This window comes from Protopterus annectens, chromosome 6.part0 (genome assembly GCF_019279795.1).
Source record: "Protopterus annectens isolate FY-2018-M chromosome 6.part0, PAN1.0, whole genome shotgun sequence".
Taxonomy (NCBI): domain Eukaryota; kingdom Metazoa; phylum Chordata; order Ceratodontiformes; family Protopteridae; genus Protopterus; species Protopterus annectens.
The window spans coordinates 1,041,104,688-1,041,128,541 of NC_056737.1; the positions used below are offsets into that span (position 1 = coordinate 1,041,104,688).

Sequence of the window (23,854 nt, forward strand, 5' to 3'; positions counted from 1 at the left end):
ATGAGGGACTATTCTCTGACTAGCGTGCTAAGTTGTATAGAGATTTCAGGTACAGGATGCTTTAAAAGCAGCGTTCACACTGCTTATTAAAAATTGGCAGTGCTGCATTACCTGATGTTACATAAGTATTAATTATCACCAATGTTCTGTGTTAAAACCATCCATCTCATCTTGGGGCTCATTTCTGCTAGCAGGTATTGATGAAATTTGTGCTAATAGCCCCAATAAATTTAGCTGGAAAAGCATGTTGGAACATAAAAAATAGAATTACCACGTTTTAAACTTGACACCATCCAGACATGAATGAACACACACGACTTTGTTGTGCTGTTTTACTACTTCAGCTTCCTGCTTGGTCCTGAGTGCATTTTATAACTTGTCCACTAGGTGCCCATTTTACATTATTGTTAGCAATATTACTTGACTGAGAAGAGGACTACTTTTATATCTTAAAATCTTAAAATCTTTCTAGTTCCTTTTCTTTAATAATCGTATGACTCTCCAGTATTCATAAGAACTATTTGTTGCATAAACTATTGGCAAAATACATTCATTAAATTTAATTTCAGTACTTAAGCCAATGGTATTAATTGTGGATAGTCATGTGATTTCCATGAAATTTATAAGTCTGACTTGTTTGCTGCTACCATTTAACTGTGGTGTATTCACTGAAACTGGCTTGCTAGTGGTGGAGTTTGAGTTTTGTAGCCACACAATATCCTAATTATGGTTACTGTTTCAGTAACATTTGGTACTTAATGTTTGGAAGCAACCTTTGTGTTTATCCATTTGTAAATATTTGGATTGCCATAAAATTGCCTTTAGTGACTTGAACTGCTAAAGTTATGGCTTCTTTGTTTGTGAACCTTCCTTTGTTCCATTGCATTCATTGTTTTTGCCATTTCAAGGTAAGTCATGCTACAAAAATAAAACATCTGAAGGTTGACTAGGCAACTTGGCACTAAAGTGTATAGCAAAAGGAAAGGAATGAGGAAAAATAAGTAGTAGTTTCTCCAAAATCAAGAATCTTGAGAGCGGTTGTGCAAACTGTTAGCTGTTTTCTTATCAGTCACTTGTTTTAACCATTGTATTTACTTATACTCTTAATGTTTATGCAATGCTGATGCGTATTTTGTCTTCTATTTTTTTCAGGTGGGAAGCCCTTATCCTCATTATTATGTATGTGTTCTACATTCTTGTCATGAAGTAAGTCTTCTAGTCAAGTTGCTTGCATGAAATGTTTTGTACTTCAGTGTATGTATTATAAACATTTTGTTCTAATTTTGAGCAAGGATTAGCCTTTCATTCAGGTGAAGTTTAATATCAAGTCAGAGCTGCCTTTAACATTGTACATGTTCATAGAACAAAGGGCACACTTGAGTGCCCCTGTATATACAGGGGGATTCTCATAGTACCTGTTAAAGTATGATCTCCGCAATCACTTGAAATGTTTTGACTTCTGTGTTGTAATCTTCTCCAGTTCCTTTTGTCACCTATGCTTTTACAGTGTGTTCTGTTTAAGAGATTTGCTACGTAGGTTGTTTTAGGGAATTTTGATTTACTGTCGTGTCATTTAAAATGTTTTCAGTAAAATGTAATTCTATATGTATATGTGTGTGTATGTATATGTGTGTATATATATATATATATATATATATATATATGTGCATACACATACATATATAGTCTAGGGAGACTTGCGCACTTGGAGACATTGTGAAGGATTGCCAGTTCACCTTCAGTATGTTTTCAGTATGTATGAGCAAATTGAGGCATCTGGCAAAAACCCATACAGACACAGAATTAACATGCAAATTCCACAGAGAAGGTATCTACTTGAGGTCCAAAATGGAGAAAAGGAACAATTTATATTAAAGGAGGTTCAGAAAGCTACAGGATACACTCATTACACAGTGGGTGGCTACACGATGTCAGACTTGTTATTGCATCTCAAATCAAGTGAGATGCACATTGGTAAGTGAACTGAGGTGGATAGATGCCTGAAAAGTAAAATTATTTGAAAGGTAGTTAGGCATTTTGTTTTTATTCATTTCTATAGTAATTTATTTCAGTTTTTGTAATTAGGAAAGTTAAATACTGGCAGGTGTGTCTGGTCAATTCATTTCATTTCAGGGAGAGTAGCAGTGGATTTAGTAATTTTTAATCTCAGTATAATTGGACTTTGTAAACAGTAATTTCTATCTGGCTGGCTGTCTTTTTTTCTCAGTTAAGCAGTATGTGTATCATATAATCCCTATCTGCTTTGCTAAATGCCATACTTTGTCATGTCAGGAGAGCTTAACAAGCTTGGATACTAATTTTATAGTGCGCCCATATAAACAATTTAAATGAAAAATATGCAGGTAGGTGATTAGAGAGGCAGTGTCCCTGCTTATAGGAGTAACTCTTGTCTTATGACTGGTTATGTCGGCAAGCTAATTTTTTTACACAGTTCTCATTTAAGTTTGACACACAGGAGGAATGTAATTTATCTCGTTTGTAAAAAGTATGCTCTGCTGATAAGGACCCAATTATAACAAAAATTATTACTGGGTGAATGACTTAGGTGGAAACCTTTTACAGTGGCTTTAAATGTTTGACACTGATGCATTTGGAAATACTTGCACATCATAGCAAGGGAATATTTTTATTTGTTTCAGATCTTATTAAAAGTGGAAAAAGTTACCATGGTAATAAGGCCCCTCAAAAATAATCCGCAAACTTTGTCTCTCTGATGTCATGCCAAGTCCAGGATTAATTGCTACTAGTTACTCAGAAGTTATAATCACAGTGGTGGGTAATGCAAAGAGGCGACAGTGTACTGTCCGATTCACAGAGGTTATAGTCTGTGTTCATAACTGGAGGGATTTGTCTGCATCATGAAAGATGATAGGAGAAATTTTCCTTGCCTGTCCTAATGTATGCTACTCTGTTTTCTGTAACTCTGCAGATGCCAGTCAGTGCCAACAACACAGATTTATAGGTATACTCGCATGCATTCCAGGAGACCACTGAGGAGCATAGCCCATTTGTCCAAAAGGATGGATGTGAAGGGAATCGAACCTTGGTTTGCATGAAGCAGATCATAGCTTTAATCCTTTGTGCTAACTGGCCGAAGGATACCTGAAGAGTTGTAGGTTATGATTCCGATGCAGTACAGTCTGCACTGTTGTCTTCTCACTGACTCGTTTAAACGTTAAGATTAGTTAATATTTTATAAAGTGTTCATTCTCATTGTACATGACAGTTTAATATACTTATATACTGCAAAGCTGTTGGCTGTGACTGTAAAACGTTACTTACTCGGTAAACAGATTGTCAAATAAACATATCTGCATCCCCAGATACACATCTTAATTCTGGGTGGATTTGATCTAAACCTATTTGGCCCACTTCACAATGACATAATTGAACTCCTAGCTGATGTATATCTAATTAACATAGTTTAACAATCTACTTGCACTAGCATGAAGTCCACCACACATTCATTGATTTTGTAATTGCCAGCCACACATCTATCCTGCCTTCTATCACGGTGTTGTCCACTGCCTTAAGTGGTTCACTGCCCTATTTTCATCCAGCCTCAGAATATAGTCCTCAAACTGTTGCTCGTCTTGTCTATTCAAATGAGAATGCTGAGGCACTAATGAGTTCAAGTTGCTATACATAAACGCATCCAGAATTGTAACTGGAATATATATTTAACTGTCTGACACGTTACTTTAAAACATACTCACATGTGCATCTCCATTCATACCTGCATTCATTCTGACTGACTATACATAATGGCGCTGATCTTGCATGTGCTCAGTAACTTATATACACATACTATCTAGCTACAGTGGCTGACTAGGTACAATACACACAATGATCTACATTCTCCCTCTTTGATTTGCAGTGGATTTATTTTTATTTATTTTATTTTATTTTACATTTGTTGACCGGGCTAGTCTAACTGGATATATGTCCATTTTCAGTAGAGGCCCGGGGAGAAAAGCTCCAAGACAAATACAGAGAAAATAATGTTTAAGGTTACAATAAAGTTAACATTGAAGAATACTAAAATACATTTTACAACACAATGGTTAATAACTATTTACAAAATATAGAATATGATATTCACATAGTCAATCATAGCAGTTTCTGGTTAACAGTTCTGCATACATATGCAATAAAGAACATAAACTCAATTGGGGAGAGTAGAGGGAATAGCAGAGGTGATAGGTTAGTTAGGGTTGCTGCAAGGGCATAACCAGTTTGTTCTGCGGAGTATTTTCAGTTTTTGTTTTGAAAAGCGGTAGGGAAGGAAGAGAAGTCAGTTCAGTAGGTAGAAGGTTGTTCCAGTTTTTCCCAGTAGTGTTTGAAAACAGAGAATCACCTGCCATGTTCAACTTACTTATGCTAACTAACAGTTTATTTGATGATCATAAGTTAGTAAGATTTTTATAGGGGGTTATGAGGTTTGAGAGTATTGGAGTATTGTTAGGGTAGTTGAGGATCTTATGTGCAATGGTAAGTTGGCTATATTGAAGCTGATTTTGTAGTTCAAGCCATCCTAGTTTTAGATTCTCACAGTGATGGGTTCTGAAGGGATTACCAGTGTCAAATCTGGCAATGTTCTAGGAGGTAGCTAGTTTGAGAAGATTATTTTTTGACAGATTAGTATAGATTGGTGAGGCGTAAAGGAATGTTGAGATTAAGTGAGAGTGGGCAATAGTAGATCTTGCTATAGGAGTGAGGAAGGATTTGACACTATATAGGGAGCCCATTTTTCTGTTAACTGTTTTTATAGCGTTATTAATATGGGAGTCATAGTTAAGGTTGTTTATAGTAATTCCTAGGAGCTTGGTGGTAGCGTCAGGGGATATGAGGGTACCATTATTAGAAGTAACAGAAATATATAGGTGTAGACTTATGGGTAGGGGTAAAGAGCAGGAGCTTAGTTTTTATAAGATTCAGGAGGCGGCAGCGTTTTAAAAACCATGACTCTATACTAATGTTAAACATTTTCTGAGTTAGGGATTGTAGTTCAGATGAAGATTTAGCTGTGCAGATTATAGTTGAATCATCTGCATATTGTATACAGGTTGCATGAGTAGTAGCTTTGCAGAGATCAGTAATAAAAATAGAGAATAATAGTGGACCTAGAATGGAGCCCTGAGGGACACCTAGTGTAACTGGCAGGTGGGATGATAGATTATTTTCCCACATAACAGCTTGCTGCCTGTCGCTCAGGTAAGAGCTGAACCATTGTACAGCTAGTGTGTCAAGAGAAACTGATTTGAGAATATTTATAAGCAATGTGTGGTTTACCATATCAAAAGCTTTTGAAAGATCAATAAATAGAGCTGAAGAGAGAGAATTGTTATTGCAATTTCTGTTAATGGTGTCAGTGAAGGATAAGAGGGCTGTAGTGGTACTATGGTATGGTCTAAAGCCATGTTGGCTTTGTGCTAGTAAGTTGTGTTGAAGTAAGTGGTCTAGAAGCTGATGATGAATGCATTTTTCCATTATTTTGCTAAGGGGATAGTAGGGGCTATAGGTCGATAGTTAGAATATTCATTGGAGTTGCGTCCTTTATGTAGGGGGATAATGTGAGATTTTCCAGATGATTGGGATGGTTCCCTCATTAATGGTTCTGTTTATTAGGATGGATATAGAATAAGCTACTGCTTTAGCTGCTTTTTGCAGATATTGGGCTGGAATCTGGACAGCAGAAGGAGTACAAGGCTTAAGTTTTAGAATGAGTTTGTAGATGAAATTAGTAGAGATGGGTTGTAATAGGAAAGTAGGAAGAGAGCTGGAAATGGGGTTAGGAAGGTAGGAAGAGTGCTGGAAATGGGGTTAGGAAGGCTGGAGCTGTCAGGGGTTAGCTGGCTGGAAATTGGATGGCTTCAGTAAAGAAGGCAGTAGCAGTTTGGTTGGGAGTCTCATGATTAGCACCTGTTGGGGTTGGTGTACTGCAGTGACCTGGGTGTAACAGTCTATTGATACTTGCCCCCAGAGTCTTTGGGGATTGTTTAGGTGCGTTTGCTGCATTTTACAGTAAAAGTTTGTTTTTGTCTGTAAGTATTGCTTTTTTTTGTCACATTCCTCATTTGTCTAAATGTTTGTTGATCTGATATGTTTTTGGTAGTTCTCCACCTAGTCCAGGCTTTAATTCTGAGTAGTATTTTTTGCCTGGTGTCTTTAGAGAGCCATGGGGCTGATCTTGACCTAGTTATGATAGTGCGCTTTGGTGCATGTTGGTCAAGGATATTTAAGAATTTAGAGTTGGTGTTTGGCAGCCTCTTCAAGTGGGGAGGGTCTTTAGGGGAGACCAATCACAAGAGCAAAGTTCATTTTGGAATAGCATTTGGTTAAAATGTTAGTTTGACCGTATAGTCCTATATGATGCTTGGTGAGAGAGATCAATCTTTTGCCTGATTATCTAGGTCAAAGAGTGGTCACTGACATCATCTGGGAAGATACCTACTTTATAAGGTTGGTGGTAATTATTAATAAGGATCCAATCCAAGGTGCTCTCTTTTTTGGTTAGTTTGTTAATTCTAGTTGTGGAGATGATGGTCTGAGAGAAGCCATGAAGGTTAATATGAGAAGTGGGATGGTCAGTACCAATGCATCTCCAGTCAATATTGATGTCACCAAGGATTATAGTTTCTTGTGGGAAGGTTAATGATACCCGGCTAAGACCATCTTCTAGTGCACATGTATTATTTCCAGGAGGTAGGTAGACGCAGAAGATGTATATGGATTTACTAGAATTCAGCTGTACTTTGGAAATAAGAACTTCTGCATTACTGTCTTTAGGTGGGTTATAAGGTAGAGGTGACTTGTAATCCATCCTTGAAAAGAATTGTTACTCCCCCTCCCTTTCTCTTTTTACGGTCTAGTCGCAATATATTGTATCCTAGTGGGAGGATTTCATTATCCTGGTTTAAGCCAAGCTCTGAGAAATTGTCTGACACAGGCAATCTGCTGGGTCAGTAGTTCGGAGACTGGCAATGTGCGTCTTCGATTCCTTTTGAAATCCATTCCATCAGATTGTATGTATGATCTCAGTTCTTCACAAATATCTTTGACAATTCCCACTCAGTCATATCCTTTAGATGTTTGCATTCTCACAATCCCTCCTTGTCTTAATGGTCTAAGAGGTTTGCTGAATTTATTATAGTACAACTTTTCTGACTGGCGTTTTTTCAAAAGTTGAGTCTTGACCACTCTGTTCTTTGCATTTGGAATCAATAATTGTTTAATGATTGGCAGAGTTGTTTTAGTCTGTCTGGATATTGTTTTAGTCTGTCTGGATATTGGTCTCTGAGCAGGTGAACCAAGCAAATTATCTCTAGGAATGATTCTGAGATTAAATAGATTAAGAAAAACATTGATACCATCTCTCTTGGATTTTTCCAGTAAACTTTTTGCACTTTGAACTGCACACTCAGCTAATCCATTGGACTGTGGCTACTCAGGACTACTATTAACATGGACAAAGTCCCAAGACTCAGCAAAATTCTTGAACTGCTGACTTGTAAACTGTGCACTATTGTCAGATAATGACTTTGTGCGGACTACCATGAAGAGAAAAAATGTCTTGTTGATGGTGCTGGACATTAAGTTAGGAAGGTCAATTTCAGACAAATTTGAATGAGTCTGCTAACACTAAGTAATGCAGATCATTCCATTTGAAAATATCAGTAGCAACTGCTGACCATGGTAGTTCAGGATTCTGGTTTAGCTGAAGTGGTTCTTTTTGTTGGTGCAATTAGTAGTTTTGCAAGTGGAACATGCTAGAGTATCATCCTTTATATATTTTGACATAGAAGGCCAATATACGATGCCTCTTGCCCTTCTTTTGGTTGAATCAGTACCTGGGTTGCCATGATGCAAGATTTTGATATATTCTTGTTGTAATGTTGTAGGAATTACCACTTTAGGACCTTTCATGATGATTCCAACTTCTATCGTCAGGTCTTCTCTGTAGGAAAACTTCTGTATGTCAAGCTTTAAACTAGTGTGCCATGCTGGCCATCCTTGACTGATAAAATGTTTCAGCTTCTGGAGAATAGAGTCTGAGGCTGTGGGATTTCTGAGTTCACCATGACATGATGTGGAAAACGTTTTGACTTTCATGACTTCAAAAGTCTGCTTTTTCATCGTCATACTGTTCTGTTTGTCTGGGTGCTCTTGACAAAACATCAGCAAGGTATAGACATTTGCCATTAGTATAGACAATATTGAAATTGTATTTTTGCGATTTTAACATCATGCTTCCCAGGCATGCTGCGGGCTGTATGTATTGGCTTTTTTAGAATTGTTACTAGAGGCTAGTGATCAGTCTCTATTTGAACAGGTATGCCATAAATATAATCATTGAATTCCGAACATGCTAACACCACTACCAAATGCTGTTTTAATCTGTGCATACTGCATCTCAGTTTGGGTTAAAGCTGTGGGTGCATAGGTCACTGGTATGCCTTCTTGAAGATGTGCTGCACCAAGACCATACTTTGAAACATCACACGAAGGAGTTGCAGGTTTGTGAACATCATAATATGTCAATGTTGGTGGACTGGCTATTTTCTGTTTCAGAACGTCAAATGCTTTTTGGTGGTGGTCCAGCCAGGACCAGTGTACATTTTTGCAAGTCAGCTCACGTAATGGTGCTGAAAGCTCACTCAAGTCTGGGGTGAACTTTCTTAAATTGTGGACCATACCAAGAAAACGTAAAGATGTGACATTTTATGGAACTGGCATCTCAAGAATTGCTGCTTGCTTAGATGGATCTAGTTGTAAGCAGGAGCTAGTAAACAAATGGACCAACATAAGTAACTTCTTTCAGTTTAAATTTACACTTCTGAAGATTCACTTTGATTAACTTCACAAACAGTGTCTAGTTTCTGTGATGTTCGACTTCGCCATTGCTCCCTACAGTAATGTTGTCTACTATGATAGCACATGGATAACCTGAAAAAATTTGTTCCTATGTATGTTGAAATACTTCACTGGCAGAATTTTTCCCAAATGGCATTCTCAAAAATCTTTATCTACCAAATGGTGTACTGAAAGTGGTTAACGATGAAGATTTGTGAACCAGTGAAATTTGCCAAAATAAAATTTTTGTATTTAAGAATGAAAAAAAATGGCATTTGGCATAAGAGCGGCTATTTCTTCTACTTTGTGCATCGGATGATGAAGACATTTAAGTACTTTGTTTAAATTTCTCAGATCAATACATATTTGAATATCTGAGCTTTTCTTATGGAGAATACCCTTTCATTCAGTTCTCTTACTGTGGTTATTGCACCTAAATTCACCGTTTTGTCAAGCTCTGCTTTTACTTTCTTCAGCATTGCTGCTAGAACCTTCTTTGCTGGTCTAACACCTGGGCTTACTTCATGGTTTAACTTCATGGAATATGTGACCGGAAGTTTGCCAAGCTTTTCTGTGAAAATATCAGCATACTCACTAAAAATATCAGTGTTGTTCAGACTTGTATGGTGGACATGTTTATTAAATGAAGTCGGTCCCATTCTCAAACTATTTGAGGCCTAACAATGACTGCATGTATCTCCTTTGACTATGTAAAACTGCAAGTCATAGCTATTCTCAGCAGAATGGCATGTGAGAAGTACTGCACAGTCAGTTTGAATCTCTCCACCATAAGCAACTAGTTTTGCACAGTTTGCTGAAACAAGTTTCTCAACAGATTTTACCTTGACAAGCATTTGTGCTGATATAACGTTGCACCTGGACCTAGTGTCTACTTTACTTTAAGCTCTACAGGTTTCCCATTAATCCGAGCAGTACAAAATATTTCACACTCTGCTGCCAACTGATAAACTACTGTGTTCTGTTTCATTAATCAGAGACACCATCAACATGCAAAGCTTGCTCACAGCTCTGTGTCTTATCTACTTGCTTCCTTGGATGCGCTCTCTCTCAATAAAAGTATGTGCCACTTTAAACTTGCAAAGCCTTTTGAAATTATTCCACTTTTTACGTTTGATACTGCTGAACAAAAGCTAAGCACTTCTCGTTTATGTTCTTGACTGCCCCCAGAATTACGACAGTTATTAGCAATGAGGGTTGCTGCCACACCCTTTGGTTTATATTTCTTTTTCCTCCCAACCTCATGTTGCACACCATCAATATTCACACTGGCAGACACTGAATGCACATTTTTCCTCATTCGTAAGCATATTTGTATGCTTTTCTGTAAGCTCATATATTTGACACCTCTCCGTGGCTTTGCTCAACATTAAATTACCATCTCGAAGCAAGATCTGTCGCTGCATCATTAACGCCACACACAAGCCTGTCTTAACTCCTCTTTCAGATCACCAGATCCTCTCTCAGATTACCAGATCTGCACAATTTTACTTTCTCAAGTCAGTAGTATATGCTGCTATAATTTCATCAGGCTTTTGATTTCTTGTATAAAACATGTACCTTTCCATTGTAATATGTTTTTGAGGGTTACACATTTCTCAGAATTTACATTTTAAGTACTTGGGGTCTTCCTGCATTTCAGTCTGTATGAGAATATGGTGGTTCTCCCTCTTCTCTGCATACACAAATGAACATTCCCTCTCAATGGCTTCTGAGCCAGCTAAATTAAGAAGTATGAATGCCTTTGTATGTGCATCTTTATCAGAAAATGCAGCCTGTATGAAAATATATACTTGCTCAAACACTAGCCAATTTTCAGCAGTATCATAATCAAACCAGTGTTCCAGGTCTACAAAATCCCTCTGCCATAACAAAATTTGTTTAAATATAAGCATAGACCAGGTACTTGTAATTATGCTCAAATCCACAACAATCTCTCTGAAGAGGCTGTACTTCAACATTGGGAACACTCCGGACACCTAGGGTACTTTGAAAAGTTTCAGTTAATGCTAGAAAGTAGTACATTGTGAAAAAATGCAGTTTTTAGCCTTTTTGTACATTTTAACACTTCAGAAATTATTTTGATCACTTTTGTATTTATTTCAAATACTTTTATCAGTAGGTCACAATTTTGGACATTTCATTTATCTTGGTAATTATTTTGAACATTTTGAATGCTTAGCAAGTTGTTTATTGTATATAAACATCAGGAGTTGTAACTGGAATATATATTTACGCTGACTGACTAATTACTTCAAACACACACATACGTGCATCTCCATTTATGCCTGCATTCAGTCTGGCTGACTACACAAAATGACACTGATCTTGCACATGCTCAGTAACTTGTACGCATGTGCTGTCTAGCTAAAGTGGATGACTAGGTACAATACACACAATTGTCTACACAAACTACCTCCCAGATTGTCAGAATCCTTTTCCATCATTAATCGTAAAGTCCAATTACGAGTATCCTCTTTCAACTGGTCCCGGTGTGTTACTGTCTTGACTTGCTCTTTTGCTGAATCTGTAACCAGTATGCTTCTACATACTTGAGAAATTGTTCCTAGTAATCTCCAGTCATAGCCATTGCATTACAGAACAGATAAAGCCCTTCTTGGAGCAAAAGAAAAATGGCATGTGTTGAAGGATTAAATAAAAACTCATCCTACTCGCAAGAAAGCATTGCACTTCGTTACAGAATCTGGCTGAACAGCCTGCCAGACATAAAATTAGCTTCCTTAAATCTAAAGAAGGCTGACTTGTAAAGACCACATATGGTGGTACATCGTACCTATCAAAGCTTCCTGAAGAGTTGCTGGTTTTATAGACTTTCTTCTGTGAGCGAAAGTTGTTCATGTCAATAACATTTTTCCAGTTTTTAACCTGGATTAATAATTGCTTATTTCTGTGAACTTTCTGCTTGTGTGTGTGGGCTGATGTCCTCACTCATAACATGTTGATAACATGCAGTAGGAAGTACAAGTATTTGCCACTGCATGCGGTGGGGAGTACAGGTATTTCCATTGAATGCGGTGGGGAGTACAGGTATTTGCCACTGATCCATTCATTATAATTGGAAGTATGAGAATGGATGCCCACAATTAACTAATGAGTACATTTAGCTGTACAACTGTATTAATTACTAGTTTTTTCCCCCCAGAGTGCCTGATCACTCTCTCTGCTGATGGAGTTCATAAAGAAGACTTCACATCTTTTAGAAATTAGACATGTCTATTTCCCCTAATGAAAATGTGTGTGCTAAGCATACAAATGACCTCTGCCTTCTGTAACATTTTAGTTAAGAGGAAAGCTTCCGACCTCAGCTACACATCACTGGTATGTTGGTACAGTTTTTGTAAAGTCCTGTTTTCACGCACAATCATTTTATGTTGAAAATACGATCAGAACAGCCACTAGCCACCCACAACCTTCTCAAAAAGGTGAAAACTGAATGCAGACCAAAACAACTTTGGAAAGAAGTTGACCACCTCACTGGCCATACTTGTCATCCTTCCTGTGCTACTGCCAATGCTTTAAAGACTGCTCATAACCAAGTTTCCTCCTCTGATTTCTCAAGAATTTAGTAATGTCCTTCATCTAGACCAGACTGTCAACCCCCACCCCCAGATACACACATTAAATCTACACACCTTGCCACACAGTATCTCACTGTTTTACTTCAACCCAATGAAATAAACAAGTTGACATTCCACTTGGCTAAACCCCTCTAAATGCCTCTATGGGATCTGCAGACTCCCTCAACAGCTCATATACCATTCTAGAGATTGTCGTACTGTTCTTCCATATATAGTCAGTTTATCACAAAATAATATGCCCAATATCTGAAAATCAGCCTTTGTCAAATCCATACCAAAGTAACCCAATCTCCCCAGTGCCTCTGACATTGACTTATCTCCATCGGCCAAGTCTGTGGAAAATTCTTAATTTAAACCCAACCATCAGAGTACACTGAAAGGTATCTACTGCTTTCCCATAAACAGCATGGGTTCTGGGCATGGTGCAGTGCAAGAAATGCTCTCCGGGTAATCATTGAAATTCTTCTTAACATTGATAATCTGCTTACAGGTGCTGTCTTTAAAATCAAAGACCCTCATTAGGTTGATGGTCAAAACTGGGCTCACCTGTAGCGTCTAATGCACTCCTAATGTAGGGTTGACCAAAGGTTCCATCCACCCTGCCTTATGTGCTGACATGGTGGTATTCCTCTCCAATACCTTTCCCTCCTGTTTACAAGAACAACTTCCATCTCACTCATTTGTTAGTTTAATAAATATTCTATTAAACTCATCCAATATAAAATGCATCTTCTCTGACTTAAAGCAAAAAATTCTTTAGAGTCTGCAGTGTTCACTAAATTCTGGATTTCCCCAACTCACCAGTCAAAAAGCTCTCGACTTTGTAACACCTGGGCATCTGGCTCGACACATTCCTGAGCTTTCACCTTCATCTAGGGGTAAAAATACAAACTATGTCATCTTATAGTCAAGGAAAATTTCCCAATTTCTCTGCATTGGCACAACATCAGCCATAGGTAAAGACATCCTTTTATGTGAACTCAACCATGGCCTACCCTCTAACTGCAGTCTCCATCAGAAATACCGGAATCATTTCAATACTTTCCAACCAAAGATGCAGAAGAATCACCCTTCCCAAAATAAGAGCATCGCTTCCAAATTAATAGCCAAATGGCTCCCCATCAGGCAAAGATGGTCTGTTTGGGGCCCAGTTGCTCAAAATCTTAAACTTCTCTTTAGCTGCTAAACTCACTTTTTAACTCTCTCTCTCCTATAACCTCAAACACTAAGCCCGTACTGGTCAGCCTACATCAGAACCTCCAATACCAGGCTTCATTGTATGAGTCCTAGTTTCTTTACTCTTGGTCTTAAACTGTAGGAATCACGTCCACCCAACCTCAAAAACAACTCCTGCTACTCTACTTTCTGGATCTGGCTAAAAATCTTTCTTAAACAATTATAGGTTCATAGGTAAATATTAGGCAGTCAGTCTGCAGAATATTCCAAGTCTACCCAACAACTGGAAGTTTGAATCAAATGTAACTTGTATTTGTGAGACAAAAACCTTTTTAACACCCTTATTGAATTATCACTTAAATCATAGGCAAGCATACATTTATATAAAAGTAAACCAACCATCTCAACATATTCACAGTTGCAAACATTGCATGTATTATTTTGTATAGTTCTCAATCTAACATTACATAAATTGATCAAGTCCTTCCTTCTCTTAAACCTTACTCTTCCTCCAAGTCATTATTCTTCATGTATTTTCCCACATTTTCCATTTTTCTATGTAATTTGCTCTTTCTCAAAGATCCCATCTCCATTTTTTTTTAATTTCTGTTACGAGATTCACTATGTCGAATGTAGTAGATTTAGACTTTGATTTCCATTTTCTAGTAATTGCTTTTTTGGCAGCCACCAGAATTAAACTTAAGGTCTTACTGTGTCTAGGCAATCAAGATCATTTATCCCAGCTCAAACAATTTACTTAGAAATATTGGGTGGGCAGATGGGTGTAACTGTACTCTGTAGGGAATTTTTAAAGTCTGCAAACTCATTACCTTCCCAAAACATATGTTCCTGGTTATCTCTTTCTTCCCTATCAGACTGCCAGTATTTGACATCTACTTGTGGAATTTTTTTTTCTGGAGTTTGCTAGGGTATAAAAATATCTCTGCAAAGACTTCCAAGCAAAACATATCCTAAGTCTTCTAGACTGTGTTGCATACTTGAGAGCCATACATATGTCCTTCCATTGTTCCACTGTGAATTGCGTATCCAATCCCTCTTTTCTAACCTCTTTTGATTGATTCCTGTAGTTGCTGTGCAATACTTTATATGCTGTACAAATTCTCTCTCTTAACTGCTGCTTCTGTTTTAGGTTTAACTAAAAACTCTGCCAGATCAGGTTCTTTACTTAGGGACCCCCCTATGCCTTTCTGTTTGCCTATAGTCTGATGCCAGTTCTTGGTAGGGAATGCTGTCTAAATGTCTTCTTAGCCTCTTCCCATTCTGTTGCATTTCCCTCTAGTTATTTGCTCCCAGTACCTTGGTTCCTTTGCTAGTTTTCACCAGTAAATTCCAGCCCCTCTTGATTATTCTCTGTACCCTAATTGCAGTCCTCCTTGGCAGCAAAATCTACGTTTTCATGTTGACTTAGTCCTTAGAACATGTTCTGCTATTTTTATGAATATAATCTGTATGGCTGTTCTCCTTAAGGATCAGAATCCAAAAATCCCACCCTCTCCTTAGTTCTTCCTACTTCATTCTCACCCATTTCCACTTTGAATTATAGCTTTCTGCTTGTGTTGTTGTGTATATGAACCTTAAATGTATAGCTCTAAAATATCCATTTATATCCCGTAATTCTATATCACATTGTTCTATTTGAAGGATCAAGTGATCCTAGAAGAATCAACTGACCCTTGCCCTTTTTCTCTCCCAGATAAAATTCTTCAACTCTTAATTACTGCCCTGAGATTTTACTCTGGTTTGTGAAAATATGCCTTGCCTGTATATAAAACTAAATTGACTGCTTGTATCTTGCTATCCATATCCAAAAAGAAGAGCTTTCAGTTTCTCTCTTTTTTTCTTCCCATATATTCTTGGCTGCCATAACCAAATCCTTTTAATCCATTCTCCTGAATACTTCATTTTATTGTGTCCCCATAAACTTGGGTATTGCTGAACCAGTTCATGTATGAGTACATAGTTTACAGCTATAGTCTGTTTTATCCTCATTAATTTTATATCCTGAACAGACTTGAAACAGTCTCAAAATGTTATGCACTACTAAGATGGCCTTTTCTGGCTTCATCAGCTACAACAGAATGTCTGCAAATAAAGCCAATTTTTCTTGATTGCCATTACAATTATATCCTTAGTTTCTTTGCCCCTTATTTTGTCAGCATCTGTGAATCTAATGCAATTAAAGGGGGAATTAAGCAAGGGGGAAAGAGGGAGATGCCTTACTGGTTCCACTGTTTAGTCACAACTTATCAGGGAAGAACCATTCACTTTAATTTTGCTTCTGAGTGATGCTTCATATATCCTGCTAATTAACCTTGTTATTGTGTCAGGAAATGCAAATACTTCCATTGTCCTGCTCATAAAATTAGTCTACAGTGTCAAATGCTTTCTTGTCATCAAGACGGACCCGACCACAGCAGTATTTTCTTTCATTCCACTAACTTCTGGACTATTCATATTGCCAAATGTTTGCCTCCCCTACACAAAACCACTTTCAGCCATAGCTATCAATTTTGGCAACACCTTTGCCATTTTTTTTTGCTTTTATGGACATAAATAATTTATATTCATCATTTAAAATTAAAATGGGCCTGTATGATGCTGGGTCTGATGTCTTTACTGTATTTGATATTACAGGCACCATCACTTTCTTCTAGGATGTCGATGTTGCCTCTCCCTTTAAATACCGTTAAACAAAAACTTCCAGATCTTAATTCATTCTGCCCTCTTGGTATTCCTGTCTGTTTCTGGAGACTTTCCTGCAGATTGATTAATACATCTCTCTTTTTCTCATCTCCTCCTATCTTAACTTTTAATTGTTCAGACTTGTCTTCCTCCAACCCTGACATAAGTCTTCCATATGTATTTCCATTTGTGTTTTTTCCTGATTTCAACCTTTCTCTGGTTTATACAAATTTTCATAAAATTTCCGCAAAATCTCTAATATCTCTACAGGATCTCTGTTTACTTTTCTTGTTATAGGCGCTCTAAGTTTGGCAACAACTTTCTACTTTCTGTTGCCTAAGCCATTGTGCTAACAGTTTTTTGTGCTCTGGAGTTATCAAAAAACAGTTGCTTAACAACAATCTTACTAAAGTCGTGCATATTATTCAGACACTCCCTTATTGTCTGTTTAGTACTCTGCAGTTCTGCCTCTTCTTCTATGAGATTCCCCTTATTCTCAACAGTCATGAAAAATCAACACCAACGTATAAATAAAAATTGAAGGAGCAGTAACCAAGCCAGGCGTCAGGAACTGCGGGCAGTTATAACCACACACAACGAAATTGTTGACCTAGGTTTCGTCTTTATTATTCCAACAGACTTCTTCAGAAACACAATCTAAAAATGGTTGACTCCAAACCTTTAAATACTCTCATATTAATGAAGTTAAAACTAATTACCACAATAAGAGCTTACCCAATTAACACTACCCAATTAACAACTAAAGGTATAGGTACCAAAAAATAAAGAATGAAATAAACCAAATACACTTAAACGTTCAATGTTAATAAAATGTATGAAGTATATGGAAATAAAATTAAATGAAATAAAATGACCAACACACAATTAACAAGTAGTAATTAATTATGTAAATATATATGTATATTAATATTAATAATGAAATGAAAACACAATAAAACAATAAAAAACCAACTTTACCCCAAAAGATGTCTTAACTTCAACATAGGGGCAATGCTGATGTGGTCATTGATGCCAGGAAATACTGTGGCATCCAATGTTAACTGCCACTTCATTTCATTAATATCAAAGTGGACATCTAAAACACACCCTTGACTATCCTTTCTAACATTTTGTATAACACAAAACTTAAATTGATGCTCACCATACTGTTCTATATGCCTAACCAAGGCATTGGTGTTTTTCTTATGTCTTATATCCAATACATGCTCGCTGATCTTCTCTGAATGCTCTACAAGTTTTACCCACATAAAATGCAGGACACTGGCAACACTAGTTTTAACTTCATTAATATGAGAGTATTTAAAGGTTTGGGGTCGACCATTTTTAGATTGTGTTTCTGAGGAAGTCTGTTGGAATAATAAAGATGAAACCTAGGTCAACAATTTCGTTGTGTGTGGTTATAACTGCCCGCAGTTCCTGACGCCTGGCTTGGTTGCTGCTCCTTCAATTTTTATTCCCCTTATTCTGCAGTATGTAACCTTCGTCAGCTCTTTTAAATAATTCTACTTCTTAACCATGTCTCTCATTTCTGTTTTTAAACTCCACTTTCATTTTATCCCACTCACTAGCAATAATGTATGAACAATTTCTATTTTCCCTAATAACATTCAGTTCATTTCCACTACTCATTTCCTGAATTCCCTCCCTTTCACACACAGGTGGAGAAGAGCCAGTGCCTTTTTTACTGCATTACTTTGCATTTTTATCTTGGCTGTTATTGTAGCCTGATCTGAAATGGTGGATGTGGTTTGAAGCTTTTAATTAATTGCACATGTTCCTGTTATTGTACCTTCGAGTAATATGTAAATTCTGAGTTCTTCCTGAATTCACATCTTCCATACCAAATATTTTCGTAAACTTATTCAGAGATCTACCCTGTTACATTTTCTCTGTCTTCCAGATACTTCCTTACTGTTGCAAATCAAGTTCCAGTCCCCACATATTAGTAATATTCCCTGCTATATAGGTCTCCCAAACATTTAAGCTCCATAATAGCAGTTTTTAGGCGGAATATAAATATTTGCCGGTGTTATCCTCTTCCCTTGCCAGTAGCCCCTTACTGCCACACTTCTGCCATTATCTTTTTTCTCTAATACTAATTGCTAGATGAGCTCCAATAGTAAAAGTACTTCCATTTGTCCCTGATATCGGCTAAATATCCATCCTGAAATCCTTTCTTTATCAAAGTCGCATATTCGTTTCCTTTCAAATGTCTCCTGTAGCATAGTTGTTTGCACTCTGCATTCCTTAATATCATTCAATTGCATTAAGGACCTTAACCATTATGTGAACCCCCTCTCCCCTCTTATTCTAACCTCATAATCAGCTGCCTTTTTTCCACATTTTAATACATGGAGTCAGGGTGTAGCATCAGCTGTCACCATCTCTGTCTGTTCAATGCCAGGCTATGAAGGAGTATCGGTTGGTTAACCGAAGCTAAGAGAGAAGTTGCAAAAGCAAGAACAAGGCATCAGAGACACCATCAGCTTTTGGAATGTGACTCTGTAGATTACCCTGCAATCTGATATAGATTTTGTGCAAAGACAAATAGACACCCTTTATAAAGGTTGCCAACAACAACCTGCTCACAATTCTACAGGACATCAAAGGCAGATACAAGGAATAGTGCTGACAGCTTATGAATGAAAACACCGCAGAAGCTGTAACTGCCCCAGACACAGCTTACAATGAGAGAAGGGGAGGAATCCCACTGTAATAGTATTTTTAACAGCACTAAGGAAAATGAAGTTAGGGAAAGCAGTAGGCACAGATAATATCACAGCCAATATGATAAAGATTTTGGGTGAAATATGGGAGAAATAGCTCCTGTGGGTACTCAGAGTAGTACAGAGAAAAAGGCATATCCCAGATGACTAGAGAACAAGCTTATTGATGACCGTGTTCAAGAATGACATTCACGACAATAGGCAGTACAGAGGTATCGGGTGGGAGACTCTGTTCAGACTCAGTTAACACAATGTTTGTAGTGAAAGAGAGAGTTGAGAAGCTAGAGGTGAAGAAAAAGTCCACCTGGGCATTCTTAGACTTGGATAAACCATATGACAAGATCCCAAGAAAGCTGATTTGGAAACTACTGCAGTGGTATGAAGTCCCAGAAACATTGGTCGCATTAGTGTACACTAAGTACAAGGAAGAAATTACTCTAGTGTCAAGTGTTCAGTGTCATAGTGAGGTCCCCAGTGGGAGTGGGTGTGCACAAGGTTTCTTCTCTGAGCCCACTGCTGTTCATTCTAGTGATGGACTGCATTAACAGGTTGGAAGAGTTGGAACAGCAAAGTTGCAGTATGCAGACAATGTGGTATTACAGACACTGAGCAAGATCTTCAGCAAAAAATAGGGAATGGAATACAAAACTGAAGGCACATGGGATGAAACGGAGTATAGATAAGACAGTTGTAATGGCAGCAAATGGAAACTGGAAGAAAGATTTTCACTGAGACAGAAGGGAAAACAGTGGAATCATCACTTAGGCTATATGCCACGGTGGTACGGCGGTAGCGTTGTTACCTCACAGCAAGAGGTTCTCCCGATCAATTCTCGGCGTGGCTTGGGAGTGCCTTTTCTGTGGAGTCTGCATGTCCTCCCCGTGGTTGGGTAGCGTTCGAAAGACATGCGTGCGTAAATGGGCGTGCCTTCGTTGAAGGTTAGCCGTCAAGCTGGCACCTCAGTGTTTCATAAAAATCTACTGCCAATCATTAGCGGACCAGAGTTCCACTATGGTGACTCCTTACCGAGAAAAAGCCGAAAGACCAACACCATCATTACTTAACAGGCTATCAGCTTCAAGCATCTGGGAAGGGTGGTTGAGGAGAAGGGAGGTCTGAATGAGGAGGCCAAAGCTAGAATCAGAGCAGTAGCCAACTGGCAAAGTGTCAGGTGTAGTATATGACAGAAGAATGCCAAAGAAGCTGAAAAGTAAGGTGTAGGAAACAGTCTACCAGTGCTACTGTGTGGTACAGAAACCTGGGCAGTAAAGGCAGAGCAGATGAGGAAAGTAGAGGTGATGGAAATTAAATGCCTGAGAAGGGTGGTATGATGCACGCTGAGACGGACAAAGAAATGACATAAGAGCCAAAGTAGCTCCAATTGCAGAAGAGGTCAAAGAGAAGAGATTGTGGTTCAGGCACATGTACAGAAAGGCAGAAGACAATTTGGTAAGATGATTTAGGACAGTCGGGAAGAAGGTAAGAGGAAACGAGGGCATCCAGCAAAGGGATGGATGGATTGTGTGAGATGATCTGCAACAGTCAGGCAGGAATGTTAAACAAGGCAGTAGTACAGCAGTGAATTGAGAGAGGTGATGACAGTTAACAAGACACCCTGACCCCATGTAGAAAAATGGGAAAAAGGGGGTCGATCATTTTGCTTATAGGTTTTTAGAATTATACTAGGCTATTGGCCCAGAGACTCTTATAAGCCTAGCCAGGAATTTTGCCCATGTTCCCACAAAATCAGCACCTGTTTCCCCTGTCCAGCAGGAACACAGGTGGGATCCTAGGGATATATTTTTTGTTTCCCATCCAATCATCCAGGTTCCTCTTAAAAAGGGCTAGTGAGATACTCTGCTTGACATAGAGAGGGAGTCTGTTCCACAGATGGAGTATTTGGGACACAAATTTATCCTGCCAAGTTCTATTAATGTCAAGATTAGGCTGAGGTCTTGCATGTGGGTTGTGTGAGTGGAGTTTGACTTATGGATATGCAGCAACTTCAACAAGGCTGAGTCTGTGAGATGGCCTTGTATGCCAGACACAGGTCACCTCTATGCAGTCTGTACGAGACTGAGTAGAGGGACATGGCTTTTAGCCTATCTGTATAGGATAGGTGTTTAAGACCCTGGATTTTCCTGGTCAGGAACCTCTGGTCTCTATAGCTGCTGGATACGCGTGGCAAGTTGCATGCCAAAGGGGACATTGTACTCTATAACTGGTCTGATAAGGGAGGAGTACAGGGATGTTATGACATCCTTGTTCCCAGATAAAATACCCTTACTTATGAGGTGGCCCATTTAGAAAAGCCTTCCATAAAATGGAGGCAACATGGTGGTCAAAAGTCAGGTTGCTATCAACCTGGGTGCCCAAGCCCCTCACGACTGCATGCTTAGTACATTGCTAGTAATGTGATAACTAGTGGGGACACCATTTCTCCAAAGGAGATGATGCATTTCTTTGCATTCAGTTTGAGGCCATACTTCTGGCACCAGTCATTAGTTTGGGTAAGGCCCTCTTGGAGGAGGATCACAATATTAGGGGAATTTGACAGTGCCCAGCTTGCAGTCATCTGCAGACTTGGTCAGCCACAGACCACTGGTTTTAACTTGCACCTCAGAAATGTATATCCCAAACAGCAGAGGCCCCAAGACCGATCCTTGGGGTACACCACTTGTTATGGGTCTCCTACTAGAGGTGGGATCCCATATTTTGACTGGGTGTGGGTTCTGTCAGTGAGCCAGTTAGCTACCCATCTGGTAACATATGGGTGGATGCCTACCTGGGAGAGTTTATCTATTTTGCCGGAGTGGGGAATAGTGTTGAAGGCTTTAGCTAGGTCAAAGTCGGTGATGTGCACCCCCTCATCCATGGCTTTGGTGACTGTTTCTAAGAAGTCGACCAAGATTAACAGGCATGATCTCCCTTTGACAAAACCAAACTGTGTGGGGTCTAGCATTTGGAGGTCGCCAATGCATTCCATGGCCTTGCAGATGAGGCTGGTTAGGCTGATGGGCCTATAATTGAGTCAGTGGATGCTCCACATTTGTGTAGAGGGATGACAGTGGCTGTCCTCAATTCAGCTGGGATGAAGCCAGTGCTCAGGCTTTGGTTGAATAAGGTACCTAACGGAGCTGAGAGGTCATGCTTGAGTTCATGTAGGACACAGCCAGGGATGTTATCAGGTCCCACGGAGATTGTATTTTCTTGCCTTTGAGTGGGCATTAAAGAACTGCTCCGTGGTGATGAGGGGAAGGGGAGCAGGTGCTGGGGATGCCATGGTTTACTGATGGGGGGGGATGGGGGGGTGAGGTTTTCACTGAACCTGTCTGCCAGCAGGTTGGCTGTATCTATGGCTTTTGTGTATGTGGTGTTCTTGACCACCATTTTGGAGCAGATTTGGATGTTACCTTTGAGATTGTGGACATATGTGAAGAAGGCCTTGGTTGTCCTTAGTGCATGCGGCCAATTTGGACTCTTAGGTTAACCTTAGAGGATTTCACCAGTGACTTTGCTTATTCAGACAAAGGAGAGGTTGCTTCCAACTTGGCACCTGGTTGTTTGTGGACATCAGTTTTTTTTTTTCCTTTTATTATAGTTTGTTTATTGCTGCTGTCCACCAGACAGGTTTAATTTTCCTTGAGGAAGATGATTTGGTCCTGTCTGGTATTGCTGAGTCCATACAGCTATGTAGGTGCTCATATAGTTGTTTTGGTGTAGGCTTGGACATTAGTGCTAGTTCCAGCTGAAGGAGCGCTAGCTGTGTAGCTCTTTTGTACCTTCTCTCAGAAGATTGTAGTCAGTTTTGGAGAAGTTTTTTTTTGTTTGACCCTGACCGGGGGGGGGGTTAGTCAGGTGAGATGGCGACTTCGAAAGTGATAGCTTTATGGTGAGATCTTATCAAAGAGGATGACATTGTAGGGGTGCTACAGTGGCTACTCATGTTGGTTAGTACTAGGTCTAGGATATTTTCACCTCTCATGGGGGTGTCAACCAGCTGAGTCAATGCATTGCCATTGATGAAGTAGAGGAATCTCTGGGCAAGAATAGATCTTCCACTCTGTGGTTGGGTAGCTAAAGTTACCCCCGTGGTCAGGGTACAGGGTTGAATCTTGATGGATTCGAGTAAGTCCAGATAAGTGGAGTGGGTGTCCCTGAGTCATGGTTGGGGGTCTGTAGCTAGCTATGATTTGAATAGGTGTTTTGTCAATAGTTAACTGCACTTGGAGTGTCTCGTGTGTCATACTGTCTGACCAGCCTGGAGGTGTGTATGTCTTTTTGATAAATATTGACACTCCACCTCCTTTCTCTTTGTAGCCCACCATTTGGAGTCTGAAAGTAAGGTAGGATGAGTAACCTGGCTAGGCTGGGGTGCTCTCCACAGCTTTGAGCCAGGTTTCAGTGACTGCACAAATGTCAGCATCTTCCAGGGTGAGGAATGCTTGCAATGAGTACAATTTCATGCTAAGACTCCTAACGTTTAGCAGCATGACCTTTAAGTTTCGTTTAGAAGAATTTTTGACGTTGGTAATTTTGTGCTCATGACTTTGCCTAAAAAAAACCCTAGTGGGGGAGGGCAAGAGCCTTTGCCAGAAGCCTAAAGCCCAGGGGAGATGGATGAAGGCCATCTCTGGCAAAGCATTGTGGTCTTGTCAATCATGTCCTCCCAGTCTGTCAGGGACTGGATCCCCTTGGAATGACACCAGAAACTAAGCCAATTGTTAGTCAATTGTT

General features: G+C 39.1%; 1 protein-coding gene across 1 annotated transcript in view; it reads left to right on the forward strand.

The window, feature by feature from the left end:
* Positions 1–23,854, forward strand: part of SLC24A4 (solute carrier family 24 member 4) — a 1,237,943-nt gene that overhangs the window by 352,030 nt on the left and 862,059 nt on the right. Inside the window, exon 7 of the mRNA XM_044074649.1 lies at positions 1,153–1,206. Coding sequence (XP_043930584.1) covers positions 1,153–1,206 — 54 coding nt within the window. The remainder of the gene's footprint in view (positions 1–1,152; positions 1,207–23,854) is intronic.